The sequence below is a fragment of the Enoplosus armatus genome, chromosome 12, assembly GCF_043641665.1.
Source record: "Enoplosus armatus isolate fEnoArm2 chromosome 12, fEnoArm2.hap1, whole genome shotgun sequence".
Taxonomy (NCBI): Eukaryota; Metazoa; Chordata; class Actinopteri; order Centrarchiformes; family Enoplosidae; genus Enoplosus; species Enoplosus armatus.
Window position 1 is genome coordinate 9,157,237 of NC_092191.1, and position 18,287 is coordinate 9,175,523.

Genomic DNA, 18,287 nt, shown 5'->3' on the forward strand with positions numbered 1-18,287 from the left:
AACCAATCTTTTATTACAGGGAGCTGGAAGGGTAAAGGTGTGGGGGGAAACTGTAATTGCAAATAAAACGTCTGATAATATCCCAGGTTTGTTGCTAGTTGTTTACAAAAGATTTTCCTTGATAAACTATGATGTATGTATATATGATGAGGCCCTCATCCCCGTCTCCACCAAACGAGTATCTATATCTTTCTTCATACTCCATGACCTTCCTGCTTTCTGTCTTTACCCATCACTTCACTATCACAAAAACACGCAGTCATTGCACTATTTTGACAACTTATTCTCCTCTTGATTTCCAGTGTCATATGTAACTGTAAATATATCAACACTAGAGTGATTCTGTGTGCTGTGTTTCTGTTTCAGGGTGGTGGTGGTGGGGGTTTGGGGAATTGATGAGATGCTGGGTAGAGTGGGTACAGTTGCAGGACATGTGAGTTAGAGTGTGAAGCAGAAAAAGGCTACAGATTTCAATGGGATTTGGTTTCATTAATGATGTTGTTCATTTGCTCTGACCTGTGGGCCAGCAGTGGTAGTATTCATTTACCTGGTTGAGAATTAGGTATATAATTTGTCCTGCATTCCCCCCGTTGCTATGGCCTGTACCATGGTTTGGTTCACTCGGCTGTGTGAGAGAAGCAGTTCATTCTGGTTGAGACAATATAGAGACTGAGAAACGAAGAGCCTAAACTTAACAAGGGACAAATTCATTTGGGCCTATGTATAAATACGCCACAAAAGCTAGGACCCAGCCTAATATTCAGGAAAAGAAAGTGACAAAAGATTGTGACAAAAAATACATATGAACATCTAGACTACCCCTCCCCCACGTGTTAAGCCTCATCTACTGCAAGTGTTGAGATGGCAGAGGTGATCTCCGTGCGATGAGAGTAGCCTGCTGGGTTCACACAAATCCACCTCATACCTGTAGGCGGCACCATTGATCTCAGGGTGAACTTGAGGCTGCTGCTGCTCCATCATTCCCCAGGGTGCCGAGGTAACAAAGAACTCTTTGTTGACGCAGTTTCGGAGGCTGTCAGGGATACGGCCTGTGTCGGGGCAAGATTGAACACTGGTGAGCGGGAGAAACCAAAAAGCGGGAATGCGTGCTATCAAAGATGTCTCCGTACCGGTGATGGCTCTGCGTATTTCCGTGGCGGCGGCCTCTCTCATCTCCAGTGACGCCTGCTCGCTGTACCAGGCGGTGTGGGGTGTGCAGATCAAGTTGGGGGCGTCTTTTAGAGGACCTTGGGAAAAACTGTTCAACAGCAAATGAAAGAAACTAGTGAAACAAAGTGATTCAGGGATGCAAGAGGAAGAAAATATACACACATTTCTTCGAACTGATTAGGGTGTATTAGCAGTTATTATTGTCCTTGTTTAAATATTTGAGAACACTAAAGTCAAACCATGTTTTAACAGTGAACTGAATGAATACAGATTTATGGTTAAAAGCTGTTTCAATACGAAGCTGAAGGTGTGATCGTAAACACCTGAAAGGCTCCGACTCGTGGACGTCCAGGGCGGCTCCCCGTATCCTGCCTTCTTTCAGGGCCTGAGCCAAAGCTTTCTCATCCACCAGACCTCCCCGGGCCGAGTTGACCAGGAAAGCACCTTGACGCATCTACACACACACACACACACACACACACACACACACACACACACACACACACACACACACACACACAGCAAAAAAATATTCTCTCAATAATAATTTCAGCATTCAACATGTGTGGCTTTGAGATTGCACACCCAGAGGTGCTGTCATTGACTCAATGCTGCGTGGGAAGAAAAAAAACATGGGGGGACACAAATGCTTTTCAAATAAAGCACGACTAGATAAAAGGCTTTTCAAAGAAAGGGGACGTTTGAATGACACTAATCCCTTCATGTTCACAGAAGCTCTTTAGGGTATATAAGAAACTAGCATGATAACACTACATGATGCAGATGAACATACATCGTGTTTAACTTGATTTTCTTTCGAAAGCTGGTTCGATCAGTTATCAACCCATTGAATGTAACACAACCTGCAGTTCAATTTATGTCCTCCAAGTGGCAGCAGTGATCAGGAGAAGACTAAAGGGAAGTCAGAGTTTTTTTGTTGTATTTGTCACGTTACGAGGACAAAAATGGCGACTCGCCTCCCATTTGGAGACAAAAAGCTGGTCCTCAAAGTATAAACCATTAAATGTTGGGGTTAAAGCGCATGCTGGGGTTAGCTTAGCTTCTGATTGACCCAGGCTGGTTAACTTGCATGCCTGGCCTGGCCGCCCACTCCGCTGGCAACTGTGACTTGGCTGGTCACTCAGTTGCATTCCCTGGCTTGTCACCACTTTGTTGGCAACTCACAATAGGTGTGGTGTGCTGCTCAGAATGTGCAAGTGCACACACATATTATGGATTTAATAAAATATAGTACGTTGGATTACACTGCATGGGAAATTTATACATTTATACCATCTAACTGCTGAGAAAAGTCAATGTTTACAGGTTTATAATATAAGAATGTTAGTTTACTGGGGTCTCTGTGAGTAAAACTAATAATTTAAAATTTTTACTAAGAGACAGGAGACACAATTCATATTTTTTTTCAACCCACTATGCACACACACTTTGGCAATGTTTGGGTGACACTGACCTGAGAGTTACGAAACAACAAATTCTGAGGAAGAACATGCACATTACAGTGAATCTTCCCACCACATTACAGACAATAGTGCAAAAAGATGCCCCACCACCATCCACCCCCACATGTACATCCCTCTTCTTCTGGATTCTCCAGTGTTTTTCTTTGCATGTACTTGTTCCGAGTATCTTACCACTCATTAAAAGGTTGTTTAAACGGCCTATAATTGGAAGTTGCCAACAAAGGAGCGCTGGCAGCCAAAGAATGCCAGTAGCCAGCCAAGTCAGCTGGGTTAAAGCTGTGCTACCGACAAACCTTCTGGGAATCATTAGCCTAGTGAGGAGAATGTGCAGCCTGCTTTGGAGGGTAGTGAGGAGGAGCTTCTGCCAGTCAAGTTTTATCAGTTTTTGTCAGCTTCTCAGACCATGTCGTGCTTAATGTGAGATAATAAAATCAGTTTCCTTTATCTTCCATCACCTGAAGCTCATATTAGAAAGATAAACAATTCATTTCTGGAGCCTCCTCAGGACTAAGGCCCCCCCCACCTGTTTGATGGTGAAGTCGTTGATGAGGTGGTGGTTGTGTTCGTTCAGGTTGCAGTGCAGGGAGACGCAGTCGCTCTGGTAGAGCAGGTCCTGGAGCGTGTAGACTCGCTGAACACCCAGTGAGCGCTCCAAGCCGTCCTGGAGGTAGGGGTCGTAGAAGATCACGTTGAAGCCAAACGCCTTGGCCCGCATGGCCACCGCCTGGCCTGAGCGACCTGAAGGAGAAAGAAAGCATGGATTAAGAGACAGTGGAGATTCTGCTAATCAGCTGACATTTCTTCTAGCACCACCAACAGGTCAAAGTGTATCCTGTGAGACGTCTCAACATCTACTGGATGGACTGACACAAAGTTTGGTACAAACAGTCATGGTTTCCAGACGATGTATGCTACTGACTTTGGTGATTCCCTGACTTTCCCTCTAGCGCCACCATGAGGTTGACATTTGTGGTTTTGAGTGAAATGTCTCCACAACTATTGAATGGATTGCCATGAAATTTGGTTCAGACATTCATGTCCCCCTCAGGATGAGTTATAATCCCTTTGGTGATCCCTTAACCTTTCATCTAGCACCATCATCAGATAAAACATTTAATATATCCAATACTTTGGTTTATAGCCATATATGCAAAAAACTAATGCCTTTTTTAATCAGCCACAGCTGTATTTTGGGTTTAATGCACCTTAGCATATGTTAGCATGCCAACCCACAATACTAACTTGGTTTGGTGATAAACATTAGCCTGCACCTACTAAACACCACCTTAGCATTGTCATAATGAGCCTGTTAGCATTCTGATGCATTTAGCTCAAAGCATCACTGTGCCTAAATCCAGCCTCACAGAGCCGCTAGCATGGCTGTGGACTTTATGTGGAAGAACTATGAAATTTACAGACAGATTAGTCAATAATGAAAACAATACTTTTGCAGCCCTGATGAGTACCAACAAATTGGTAAAAACAGACAAATAAGATATAATTTAATATATCTAAAGAAGCTGTCTCTTTTTCTAGTGTCTGAGAAAGATCATGCTGGCCATAGCAGAAGTCATATAGTTACTGACTACATACAGTTGCTGTCAACCAAAAGAAACAATCCACTGCTTAAGGACAACTGCCCACTCTCCTTTGAGTATAAACAAAACGTTAAGCGGGTCAAGTTTGGACATCAATTCAGAACGTCTGCCTCAAGCACCAACACTCCCACATAAGTTGCCATATGCTCTCACTAACACTTTATTCTCTGAATACCACCGTGTTGACTTGCTGAAGTTTCAAAACTTAGCATGGCATCACCTCTTGCAGTAAAACCCCAAAGAAGGAGCTCACCAAATCCGATGAGGCCAAGTGTCTCTCCTCGGATCCTGGCTGCCCCCGACGCCACCTCCCGGATCTGCTCCACACTCTGGACCCGCGTGCCCTCCCGGAGAGCCTGGTACAGCCAGGTGTTTCGCCGGTACAGGTTGAGGATGTGACAAATTGTTGAGTCTGCTGTTTCTTCTACAGCCGCTGAGGGAATATTACACACCGCGATGCCTGGAGAAGAGGATGGGAGAGAAAAATGAAAAAACAATGAGCTAAAAAGACGACAATGACATAGACACTTCAAATGACAAGTAACATAATTGCTTCACAAATTTAATAGTTATAACAATTGGTTATAATTACTGTAGCTGTTTTGAAGAGAGATTCATCTGTAGCTTTTTATTTCACAAAATAATTGGCAGGAAATTTATTTTCTTTATGACCCTTTAAAAAATAAAAAATGCACTGTGTATAAAACTGAACTGTGAAGGATAAGAGGATAATTATAACTGCTAATTACGTCCATGAAAAGAACATTTCTCAAAAGAAATCCATGTCATCGTACTGAAATGTATTACCACAAATGACAATAATTAGGATATCACACTAAATCCTCCTCTCATACCAAACATATGCCGGAGGGGCCAAATGGGAATCTGAGGGAGAGTTTCATATCAGTTCGAGCATCTGCTCTGCATTTGCAATCAGTTCCATTACATATTCTGTTTACAGTATGTTATAATTCCTGGTACATATGTTGTTTATGTTAAGTTAATATAGCAAGTAGAGTTTGGTTTGGCTCCCATCCAAAGGTGCACTATCTATAATGCATGATTTCTGTTTTTGGTTGATTTATTCTTTATTTTCTCCTCATGTGCTAGTGAATGAACAGCCATATGGGCAGATACGACCCCTCCTTGTTCATTATTCTCAGCACATGATTGCTGTCTGTGTCTTGTGAACATCCCCTCTTTTTTCTGCATCTGTCCCCGCAGTCTCACCGAGCTCCCCGGCAGCCTTGATGTCAATGTTGTCGTAGCCACTGCCAATGCGGATGATGATGCGAAGCGCCTTGAACTTCTCTAAGTCCTCTCTGGTCAGGGTGATGGTGTGGTACATCATGGCCCCTACTGCCTCATTCAGCACCTGAAGGACATTAGAGAGGAAGAGGCATCATCATCACTGTCTTAGTCTAAGTATTTCCTCAACAATCATTCGCTGTGTCAAAGATGGAAGAAAACTGGAAATTTTAATCTGCATTCATATTATGATCACAATCTCATTATTGTTCTTAATCAATATCATCCCGACATTCATATCCACAACATTATGTATGAGCAACTTCTAGCGGCCAACATGAATAAGTGTGCTTTCACAACATCCCATTTCCCTGGACCTACGTTTATGTCCGTTATTCTTCATCTAAATGCAAATTGATTATTTATGTGTGCTCTAAAATATGAGTGGTTGTCTGTGTGTTTATAATGAGCGCTTGCCAAAGCTGGTTTTTGTCACAATCCATTCAGTCAGACTGTATGCAAAAAAGGTTGAAGTGGATGCAGGCAGGTCCATAAAGTAGACTGACAGCCCCTGAGAAACCCAGAGAGCATAAACAAGTAGCTGCTGCAAGCCACGGCTGCTAAATAACAGGTTTAAATTCACAACCCGCTAACTGAATTAACCTAATCCAGCCGGATTAGCATAGCCATGAATTTCCATACAACATTTTTATTGGAGCTAGCTATAGTGGGAGCTGGATGCTAAATTCAAGGTTAAAGCTCTCCTCATGCATTAATCTCATTACTTGAGCGAAGCAGGCCAGCAGCAGGCTTGGCTGGAGACGATGCTGAAAAATGACACAGAATCACAGCCGACTGTGAAGCAACAGGAATAAAAACTGAAAGCAAGTTTACATGAAGTGGAAAAAGTGAGCAAATGGGTTTTTGTATTGTGTTAATTAGTTAAAGAACGCTTCTGCAGTTTGAGCTAGCATGCCACAGTGCTTGTGCACCTTCACGTTGTTTTGTACAGGGCTATTACCTACAGCAAGGAGCAAAGCACTACACCTATTGTAATGGCACATTCATTTGTGGTTTAAGAGGGAGTTATGTAGCGTGAATATATAACAATAACTATAAAAATAGAGAGCTATATAGGTGTTGGTAGGCATATGTTTGAGCTTTGGAATGAGCCAAGTTTAGTGGTCTCCCCCTGCTCTCAGTCTTCATGCTAAGCTAATCGACTGCCGGCTCTAGCTTCGTATTTGGCGTAAAGAGTGGTATCAACCCTCTCATCTAACTCTTGGTGGAAAAGCCAATTTCCAAAATATCAAACTATTCCATTTGGATTATGCCCACACGCTGGAACCAAGACAAACTGATTCAATACATTATTTGATCAATTTTATTAAAATATAACCACAATGTTAATCACACTCCAGTCATCACTTTGTTCCTCTTCCTCTGTGTATTTTGCACCTCTCAGTACAGGAACACAGGCTAGGGGCATCAAGTAAGTTTGGAGCTCTGGTGTGCCATGAATTTCTGAGACTCATAGTGTAATGAAAACTGAATACACTGGACTACAGCAGGGGTTCTCAAATGTCTATGAGAGGAAAACATTGCAGACATGAAATATAAGATGCGGTAAGTCCAGAACCATCATTTTATATTACTCATACATTTAAAGATTATTCAAAACACAGAGCATCCCAGTGTGGTTAAGGCACATACTACATAACTGCAACGTCTCTAATTTAATTCCAGCTGAGGACCTTTGTTGAATATGATGCCCCCGTCTCTCTCTACCACAATGTTTTCACTACCCTGTTTTGTCCTGATTGATGTTGTGTTTTCTGCATGAGCGAGATACACGCAATTTTCTCAATTACATTCTCAACTTTGGTTGAGACTTTTAGTGCAATTTTACTAAAACAGCAGCACTTCATAAAAACAGTGGTTACCGATCCAGCAATACCAGAGACACTTGAAAAACACCAGCACTTTTTTTTATCTTTCCGCAATTCAAAAAGTCTGTGTGTCTTCCCAAGGACAGCACTGCGTTAGCTAATGGACTATGAGTGCTTTCTAATACATTTCTCGTAACGTGTCTTTTGCAGGTCACCACTAGCTTGCAGTTGCACTTTGAGAGAACAAGTACTACAGTTTACACCGATTCTTTAAGTGACAGATCCCTTAATCGCTGCATCTGCTCACTTCCAGGCAGCGCATGCAAAAAGACAGCAGTGTGCTTTCGCTTGCTTGCTTGGTGTGTGAGTTTGTTTATATACTTGTGTGTGAACAGTACTTCACTACTGAAACTTGCAGTGAGGTTTTTTGCAAGTGTGCGCATGTGTGTGTGTGTGTGTGTGTGTGTGTGTGTGTGTGTGTGTGTGTGTGTGTGTGTGTATATATAGAGTGCCCCATCTGTACCCTCTGCTGTGCAGTTATAGTTGTGGGAACGCTGCCAACATCTATTCTCCCAGATGGGTCCTCAGTATGTGTAATGGCTAAGCATCTTACTGGACAGAGATTGCTTGTGTTTGTGTGTGTGTATGTGTGTGTGTGAGCTAGGATTCCAAGGAAAAAACTGGAGTAATATGAAGAAAAATACCAAAAATATAAGTATTTACATTCATCAGTTTGGCATTAAAGTAAAACTGACTATTTTTCAGCTGCAAATTAGAAACAACAAAGGTTTCGAGGATTTAGAACAAGGCAGTATTAACACTGAAACTGATATAACAATTAATATAAGTGGAAACCGTCGCCTTCTCTTTTTGAGTGTAAGGACAAAAACCCCTCCAGCTTGGATAGTAAAATTGACTGGCTCCAGTGTATAGGCAGTAAAATAAGACAAATGTTTCACCCACTCTGGCTCGCAACAATTATACTGCATTTCTATTACCAGCCTCCTCCTCCTCCTTATTTAACAAAGCAGCACTTCAGCACCCAATGGGATTAGAGTCAGTGATGAAACCATTATAGTTGAACTGGGAGAGTGGAACAAGCCAGTGGGCTGAAATATTATTAAAACATTACAGAGGAGGAGACACAGAAGGAGGAGAGAGATGATTCTTCTGTACTCGACTGAAGGCAAATTATTCAAGAATCACATTCAAAGTTCACACTGTGTGTGTGTGTGTGTGCCTGTTTTTGCTTATGACTTCCTGCCACTAATACAACAACTATTCGTGTTAAAACATGCAGCACAGTGTGAAGATGTTGCCAACTGTACGTGGTCTGACCTCTTCTGACACTTTTTTCTGTACTGTATGCTAAACTTACAAACTATGCCTCACTTCCTGTTTGCACATCTGTCTGTCACATTTAAACACATCAGCAATTTAATGTAAAAGTATGCAAAAGCTACATATAAACTATGTGGAGGTCAACTCTGAGGGAGAAACAGTAAAAAGTAAAGTTGCAAATAATTCAAATTGGCAAATAAAATTATTTTGTTATTAGTTTTTTATTCTCTGTCTCTAATCGCATTTATACTTATATTAAAAAAATGATTCTATTTCTTATTTCATTCCACTCAATCTATGCATCTTCTTGATTTTATGTGATTTGGAAACCTTCTTTGTTGTGTGACTTTTAAATGTGCTATTTAAATAATAATTATTATGGGATCTTTGTAGGCTAATAGCTCCAGAAACAAGCTAGTAAATAAATCTTGAGTTTAGAATATTCTATGTGAGGTCAAGAATGAATCCATGTTAAATAATTATAATTATTAAAACTACAATATTAAGACAGAAATGAAATGTATATGACTGCAGGAATCTTAGGAAACATGATATGATTCAAATATATTGTCCAATATGTGAAGTTGCTGCTCCACCACCTGACACAAAGTTTTAATTCTTCATTTTTTTTCTTGGCTAAGTAGTGAGGCAGATTTGAAACATATCCTCTCTAGACTTAATGCCTATAAGCTCCAGATTGAAGCAACAAAAAAGGAAAACATAAAATTGACAGCAAATCAACAAGAACTAATTAAAGTTAATTGCACACATAAACAAAGACTGCTAAAAGAAGCTCATAAATAAGGATCCTTCGTGGCAAACACTCAAGATTTTGGACAAGAAGGGGAAGGCTGAAAAGGTATTTTACCTTTTCATGTATCTCCTGTGTGGACTGGGCATCGCAGAAAGCCACGGTGGCCAGATCTTTGAGGATGGGCATCTCCACGGTGCAGTCGCGTCCATCCAGCAGCGCCACCAGGGGGCGTGGGTGCATAGGCCCATTCATAATCTGGGGCCGAATACCTGCAGAGAGACAGAGAGAAGAGAGGGGGTTAATTATTTATGTCTGGCACAGACAGTCAAGTGAGCTGCAGAAGACGCAGTAAAATGTAGAAAATGCACCCAGCAGCAGGAAGTGTTTACACAGGCTGGGACTGTGTGTTTTTGTCTGTGTGAGAGGCTAAATCAGTGACACACACACGCACTCGAGTGTGTGTAGTTCTGTACTTTAAACCACCACCATCTCCTTTACCTGGCAACACTGATCGATATCACACACACACACACACACACACACTCACAGAAAACACTACGCTGGTGATATGAATGCCCCCCTCTCTCGCTGTTATCCACACTGTTACCAGGCAACAGGTCCTTTCACCCCATGAGGTCATCACCTCCATTATCCTATCACCGTACAGAAGCCGGCAGGCCTTCAGTGTGTGTTACTGTGTGTGTGTGTGTGTGTGTGTGTGTGTGCGCATCTTCTGTACAGTTTACACCCTTAACAGAACCAGGTCTCGTTCCAACACTGAAGAAAAGCAGCAGGTATTCAAAAGCCAAATTCTAAATTGTGGTCGTCTCCATGGAGTCTTTCGGCTTTCTATCTTTGTCCTCGTCTTGTTACTGAATTGCGATACAGTTACCCTTCAGGGAGAAAAGTGGCAAAAGCTGCTGCAAACTAGCATGTTTCTGTCAGTATTAATGAATTCTTGACTGATTCAGCTGACTCTGTCAGAGTGTGCCAATTAACTTAATTTCTCTAATGTGACATGTTATTTAGGTGATGAGAAAATAGTGTAATGTAGAGGAACAAATCTGACAGTGTGTACCCAAATTCCACTAAAAAGAGGAAAAAAAAGAGGGAAAAGAAAAGGGAGAAGGGGGGGGTCCACACACCACCACTCTCTGGCTCCCTGCTGCCTGTTGTCATGGTGATTAGAGGATTTGGGCAGGATTATGAAATATTTTATTTAGTGACATCTGCGCTGCTGGAGAGGACATCCAAGCCTGCCCGCTCTATGTCTGTCTCTATAACTCCTCCAATTTTGGGAAGCAAGGACGCTGTTTGTGACCTACACAGCTACAACATGCTAACATATGTACTTTAAACAGATCAGATGCGTATAATGGAAACAAAATGGTGCTTTTGTTTTTATTTTTAGATGTGAAGCCTCTCTGTGAGCTGTAGGTGAAACTCACTCACTCACAGGATCACGATTAGCTAGGCGTTCTCCAACATGCTGTTTGCAGTCACGTGATAAAGATCGCTCGAAATTCAGAATGAGGCAGGAAGTGAAAGGCAGAATGGAGACGAGATGGAGGAAGGCCTGTACTGTGCTAGTTATCGTTTACTCATTGTATCGTCCCACTCAACATGTGTGTGAAATCTGGAATCGCCCAATTCATTCTTAAATCATGGCTAAAAACCTATTTTAAAAAGGTCACAATGACCTTTGACCTTTAAGTCAAAAGTGTCACCTATTCAGTGTCCAACCAACTGTGAAATATGGTCACAATCCTGAGTCTTCTGTTCCTGAGTTATGGTGTTGAATAATGTATACCATTAAACATCTGTGTGACATTTTGTCATAATTACTGCATCAATTCTTGAGTTATGGCTAGTTAAGGATAGATAGTGTAGTATCACATGATACCTTATACAAGTAACATACACCTCTCTGGTACCACATCCTCTGAAGATATGCAGTACTAAGTGTAAATTATGCACGCACACGCACACACACACACACACACACACACACACACACACACAAAACAAGGAACAGACTACCTGCGCTAGATCTATCAGAGAGAAATGGAAACAGGGGGATTAATTCAAGAGCTTAGCAGTGTGTCATTAATATGACAGCTTTGACCAACTGACATACAACCTGTATTGTTTTTGTGTTAATTCATCTAATAACTGATGCCATTTTCTCTCTGACTTTTTCTATCAAACCACATTGACATCTCAGAGGGGAGAAATTGAGATGCGCAGCAAAAAATGTCTACAAGCAGAGGCGACGTGTGGGAGAAGAGTTCACTCATGGCATTATATGATGCCATTAGATGAAGGACTAGGAAAGGAGGGGAGTGTGTTTGTATCATCGTATCTCTTAAGCTTGCCTACTTGTAGGATTGATTGTAAGACAAAAAAATGCAGAGGCAGGGATGGTCTAATGAATGAAGCTATTGCATTATGGGAACTGTAGTACAGAGTGATAATAGCGCAAGACACTAAAAATCAGGATATCTTGGCCGGTGTTGCTTCAATTTTGATTATTCTTTTTTTAATCTCTCTCGTGAGTTTCCCAACTTCATGAAAGTGCATTACTATGTCGCCGGAGTACCACCTTTAACCCACACACACCCTCAGATCAATGTTGGAGCTTAAAGACAACAAATGATCCAGCTCTTTGATTTTGGAAAAGCCTCCTTTGAGCAGTATGATTATGATCAGTCAAATCACCACTTGAAACTTATTTTGATGAAATGATGTTCTGTTAGTTATTACTGACCTTTTCTTCTAGTTTTCATTATTACTTTGCTTTTATGTGCTTTGTTTTGCTCACTTCATCTCCAGTGTTTTGTTTTGTTTTTAAGTTTTGAGCGTTTTATACCTGCTTTGTGAGCCACTTTATAACTGTGTTTTATAAAATGCTATAGAGATAAAGACATTCTTTTTTTATTGTATTTCATTATATTACAGCCATTAATAATATTATTATTGTGCAGCGCTCCTAATAAAAGCAGTGCTTCACAAAAGCTTAAATAGCATATCAAAAGAGAAGAATGATGAGAAAAGAAGAAAGGCACATAAAAAGAAAAGGTTAAAAGAAAAAAGTGACCTCGATCTTCCTGTTCCATTTTTCAGAGTATAAACTGAAAGCATTATTCTCACCGGAGGGACTCATCATGTGTGTGTGTGGTTAGTGTGTGTTTGTGGGGGGGGGGGGGGGGGGTCTGCTTGCCAAACACACCTGTGGCTCCACAGCTCACCCTGTGCCTCCTCTTCACACTCCTGCAGAGTTCATTATCACAGCTCAGACTGGCTGAGGAAGAATACTTCTATCATCTAACAGTCACACACACAACACAAGGAAACGTTACTGCTGCTGCAACACACACAAAACACACGCAAACACACACATAAACAAGAAGCAGCTGGTGAAAAAAAAAGCAGTGTCACTTGTAGGAAGTAGGTCAAAATGCTGTTGATAAATTATTTCCTGGTGGCTAATAGCCTTTCTCCAGCCTAATAAGGCAGAACGTGGCAACGCATTTAACACATGATGAGTCCGCAGATAATTAACGCCTAACAAGGCCGTTAATGAGGGTCTTAATGAGTCGGATACCTGGACAGTGATTTGAACAGAAAGAGCTGAATCGGCCAAAGAAACAAATGAAAATGACAGCATGTTTATCATACAAGAGCAACTGTGTGTTTTGTGTACTTAATCTTAATGGAGTGAAAGTTCCGACAATAAAAAAATCCACCTGTGTATTCTCAAAGAAGTAAACACACACACTCTGTTGGAAAGGTGTTGTTGACTGAGACTCTGAAATGACCTCTTGTCAGCATCCCTCCGGGGATTGTCAGCCACATCAAAGTTAATGAGTTTCGGGGCTTTAGTGTCTAGCCTCACACTGTCAGAAGTACACTACACAACATTTCCTCCTGCCAGTGCAGGTCGAGCAGAATCCATCATCATTTTGAAGTTCTTAAAACAATCAAAGTGACAACAGTGTCAGGAGGGAAATGTTATTTAGAAATAAGACTAGGGTAGTAGGATGACACTATGAAGCAGGTGCACTCGCCACTCCTTGATTCAATTTCAAAACAGGAGCAAACATTTCTTAATAAATGTAAGCGTGCTAATGCCTCATTGATCGGCAGGTACTGGCTGTGACACATTTACAGGGGATGCTTTTCAAACACTTTCAAAATGCACGTTTAACCACAACTTAACGTAATGTTCTGTCTTTAGCCCCACCTACTCACTTTAAATGGCTTGAGAAGATAATGTCTCACCTTAGATGTAAGAAAATTCACTACGCTGTACGTGGATCTGAAAATAAATTACGAAAAAAGGTCTGGGGGTCTTTTTGTATTTGGTGTTGACCTTTTACACTTAACTCTGCTGCAAGACTCCAAACATTTTTATTCCAAAGTTTTTTTCTTTGTTTTTTGTAGAAAAGAAAAAGGAACAGGGCTAAGTCATATGGTTGAAATCAACATCTCCATCTCAATTATTAAGAATATTTTTCTTAACATCAGAGTGTAAAACAAAACCTTCACTGACTCATTTTGTTATTTTTAAATTACAAATCGCTTGGAATAATTCATTTGGACAGCAGAATGATCTCATTACAGTATCAATGAAAGTCAATAAACACCAATATTGAATCCTAAAACATAGCTAGAGATAGAGATAACCATTCAGTAAAAAGGCAAAATCGCCTCTTTTATATGTTAAGTCATCAAGGTCACTATGTTGTAAACTAACCACAGACACACATAGTAATATTATAGAAATAGCCTCACTATATGTCCTATTTGGTCACTGCAGGCTTCTGTAAACTAAATGTTGATTACCACAGAGACATTATTGGTCCTTGAGGAATATTACAGCAACATTACGAGACTCAGAATGAGCTTGCAGCTGCAGACGGCTGTAATTACATCATCTGTTGATGTTGAATGTAAGCAGTAACATAACTGGCAGTGGTTATCTTATGTCTGTTGATATTACATGACTGACTTAAGAGAATCAAGCACATTTGTATTTAATAATTATGAGAAGACAATCATGAAATAATTACTCCCTAATCACAAGAAAACAAACCATTGCACTCTACGGCCTTCTTCGCATTCAGATGGGAAATTATGGATTTTTAAAGTGGCAAAAAATCCCAAAAGGGAGAGAATGAGTGAGCCTTATCCCGATAATTCATATTTGTTGGGTCACCCTAGGGTGGCTCCTACCACCCCCACTTATCACACACAGCAATACTTGTGGGCCAAAGGTCCAGCTACTAAAGAATAAAAAACCTGATCGCATCTGGTTCTTTTTCTTGACTCGACTTAACTCGTGTCTTGCCACTTTCTCTCTGTTAATATCCATCTCCCTCTCCCTCCCCAGCCTGGGGAGTTCTGGCAGCAGCAAGACAGCCACCCCACCCAGCAGCCAGACCCAGAACCCGGACTCAAAAGCAAAAGCCAGAAAGCTCCCTGTCCAAACACAGTCCCACCCAACACCAGACAGAACACCAGACTCACTTTTAAGCGGTACAGAAGTGCACCAAGGAGCCATTTCTCAAGTGCCTCTTTGCTGTTACGTAAACGTCTGCGAGCAGCAGAAACAACATGACTAAAGATGGTTTACATTAGGCGGTAGGATATTTTGGCTGGTAGTCTTTTGGATAAAAATGCAAATTGCTTGTGTCAATTTCCTGTTATTGTACCCAAAGTATTTATCATAGCACAGCAGCCAGCATTGTCTGTGAGCCAGCACGTCATAAAGAAACCAAGCCAACAGCTCAACTAACTAAATCTAAACCGTGTTCAGTGTGACAGCAGATCACACAACAGCCTTATCCAGTGGAGGTCATGTGTTGTTACATCCCTTGAGGGAAGCTTGAATGGACTTGATATCATCCTTTAGCCAACGCTAATCACAAACTGGATGATTCTACAGGAAGTATGAAAACTTTTGGCAAGCTGGCAAGAGCGTACTTTCAACCACAAATGGATTACAGATGTTCCAAACTCAAAAGCCTTTTTGGATTCTGACAACAGAAATAGAAGTCATCTTTTCAAACGTTAAAAGGGGAGAAAAAAAAAGAAGAACTCATAGAAATATGTCTCTCCTTAGTGAATACGATCTGGTGTCTAATTCTCTCGTTTGGAAGGGGTGATCTTGGAAAAGCAGCTCAGAAAGCTCCGCTGCCAGACGCTGTGAGTCAGAGTTTTCAGAGGGAGAAGGATCATTTCCTAAATAGAGCGAAAACAATCAATGAAAGAAAATAAACCGAAGTTCAAAACTGTGTTTCTCCCCTTGGGTTTGGAAACCAATCTTTAAATTGGTATTTAATAACATCGCACAACATCAGTTATCTTTATTTCCCAAGCTCTATTATCTGACAGATTGTGCGCTCTAGTTTTGTGGTTTCATGGATCTCCAACTTGCCTCGGTTGGTTTACAAAGACTATTTCATTTGGAAGTTAATGCACTCCCCTCAGATTTACTTGTGGCTTGTTTGTGAGGTTGGTTACATACTTTGAAAGGTAAAATGGTCCACTTTGGGACTAAAGGGTCGCATTAACTTACCTGCACTATTGTGACTTCCTGAATAATTACACGGTGTACTCTGCCATCTCGAATCTCTGTTAATAGCCTTCTGAGACAGTTTAGTATCCTCACCTCACAAAGGAGTGACACTTTTTTCTCCTCTTTTATATCGTGGTGTCATTTTCAACTGACTCTAAATTATAGGTGACTTCTTCTCGCCACCCACCAGCTCTTTTCACTCTTGCGCTTTCCCACCCCATTTTCCCTCGCCTTCCCCTCGTAGTAGAAAGGTGGTGAAATGCTCCTAAATTACCCAACCCAGTGTCACACATGCCGTGGACGCTCCCACACTGGTCACTGCATCCGTGGAACAATAAAACTGCAAAAACAAAAGGAAGTGAGGAAGATTTTCCATGGCACAATGATGTCAGGGCCACAGCGGCGGTCGCTGAGTTCACAGCGAGCTTTCAGAGAAAACTACTCTGCAGTTGACGCAGAGCCAAAACGGGCTCAACGGGCTTAGGACCAACAGCTGGTTCTGGTTACCTAGCAACTCCCAAGCTGGGGGCCTCAGTGATGGGATAGTCCGAGAGTGAGAGGAGGGGGGGACCAAGCCGATAACCCAGCGGGCTCTTCTTTGTGGCAAGTGCAGAAGTGAGAAAGGAAAAACTTGATTTCATCAAATCGTGCCCGCAAAAGGCAACGCACCACAGGCCGCCCAACCTGGCAACCCCAACATGGAGCGCAAGTTTTGAGGAACAGCAAGTGGCAAGAGCTGTTTCTCTGCAGAACACAAACATGCCCAACACGGCTCAGTACTGCACACACACACACAGTTTGGCTGCACTTAGCTTCACACACACCCACAGATGATAACCATTAATGATCAGTGATCATTAGTGATTATTAGGATTTCACAGACTTTGTTAAATAAAATGTTCAAGGGAATTCACAGCTCTCAATGCCAATTTTCCCTTCCACTCTACTTCTATTTCTTAGTGCTGGTTGCGTGTCCACCTGCACGCTACTTAAAACAGCAACATTACCCTCTATAACTGCGCATACATGTTAACAAGAATCCGGCGCCTGTATTCTTGGGAGTGTCTACTTTCTAGAGTGTGTTTACGATCCCCTGGCATCTGTAGAAAAAGAAGGGAGGTGTAATCTTTTTTTTTTTGGCAGACTTGCCTCCTCCAGGCCCCCACTGGACCCTATCAGCGCCCGGCTACACCGCCGCCACCCCAGCTTGTCTCTTGTTCCACTATGTGGACACACAAAGACCTTGTTTGTCCTCCCTCTGCCTGCCCTCCTCCAAACTTATCATCACCCAAACGCCCAGCCAAGAGGGGTGAGGGAGGGAAGAGATAAAAGGGTGAGAGAGAAAGGCAGCGCGAAATTACATGCAAAAGCGTAAGACGGAGAGGAAGAAAGCGGCAAACACACGCTGACATAAAGATATCACAGGTGGTGTCAGTGTAACACAAAGTGAGAGAGAAGAGCATCCATCACCATCTCCTCTTTAAATGTTGTCTTTTGTGCTTTGCTAGCAAGGCCTAAAAGCAATTGGGGTCCTGAGACAAAAGCAGCTGTCAGCGCTGATGAACAGCACAGCTTTCCATCACATGCACACACACACACACACACACACACACACACACACACACACACACACACACACACACACACACACACACACACACACACACACACGCGACGTCAGGAACATGTATACACACAAACACACACAAACATGGCAGGAGAGAGAGATAAGGAATCTCAGCTCTGCTACATCCAGACAGGGAAGCACTGACAGCTACAAAGCGTGGACACAAAATCAAGAAGCATGAAACACACGTCAAACTTCACAGGAAAATATATGGAATTTTTTAACGACGGCAGATTGGTTTAACCAAGTTTCCACAAGATTTTTAGTCCTCATGCACCTAAAAGGTTATGTTTACTGCAGCAAGAAGACACAACACTAATCACAGTTAGTTTACAGTAAACAAGGTATTTTTGCGATGTTGACAGCACTGCGAAAAATAGGAAGAAAGTGCAAATTAGCTGCTGATTATGCTCATGAGCCAGGGTCCCACTACGCTATAATTACAGTGTTTTGTGCTCCAAATTATATTTTCAATGCAGTTTTCACCAGGATATTACTGATGTTATCATTTTCATTTGTTTTTAAGCATCAGCAATGAGCACTGTAATCTACAGATTTAAAAAACAAAAAAGTAGTAAAGTACATCTGCAGCACAT

At 41.7% G+C, this 18,287-nt stretch overlaps 1 protein-coding gene across 2 annotated transcripts in view; it reads right to left on the reverse strand.

Moving 5' to 3' along the window:
• The window catches only part of ctbp2a (C-terminal binding protein 2a), a 40,709-nt gene that overhangs the window by 892 nt on the left and 21,530 nt on the right, over positions 1–18,287 (reverse strand). Inside the window, exons 2-9 of one of the 2 annotated variants that reach the window (XM_070915852.1) lie at positions 9,599–9,753; positions 5,483–5,627; positions 4,506–4,712; positions 3,178–3,392; positions 1,494–1,624; positions 1,131–1,258; positions 926–1,049; positions 559–625 (exon numbers count right to left, since the gene is read on the reverse strand). In XM_070915852.1, the coding sequence (XP_070771953.1) occupies positions 559–625; positions 926–1,049; positions 1,131–1,258; positions 1,494–1,624; positions 3,178–3,392; positions 4,506–4,712; positions 5,483–5,627; positions 9,599–9,753 (1,172 nt within the window). Of the gene's footprint in view, positions 1–558; positions 626–925; positions 1,050–1,130; positions 1,259–1,493; positions 1,625–3,177; positions 3,393–4,505; positions 4,713–5,482; positions 5,628–9,598; positions 9,754–18,287 lie in introns of those variants that run through there. The other variant, XM_070915853.1, reaches the window with a different exon arrangement.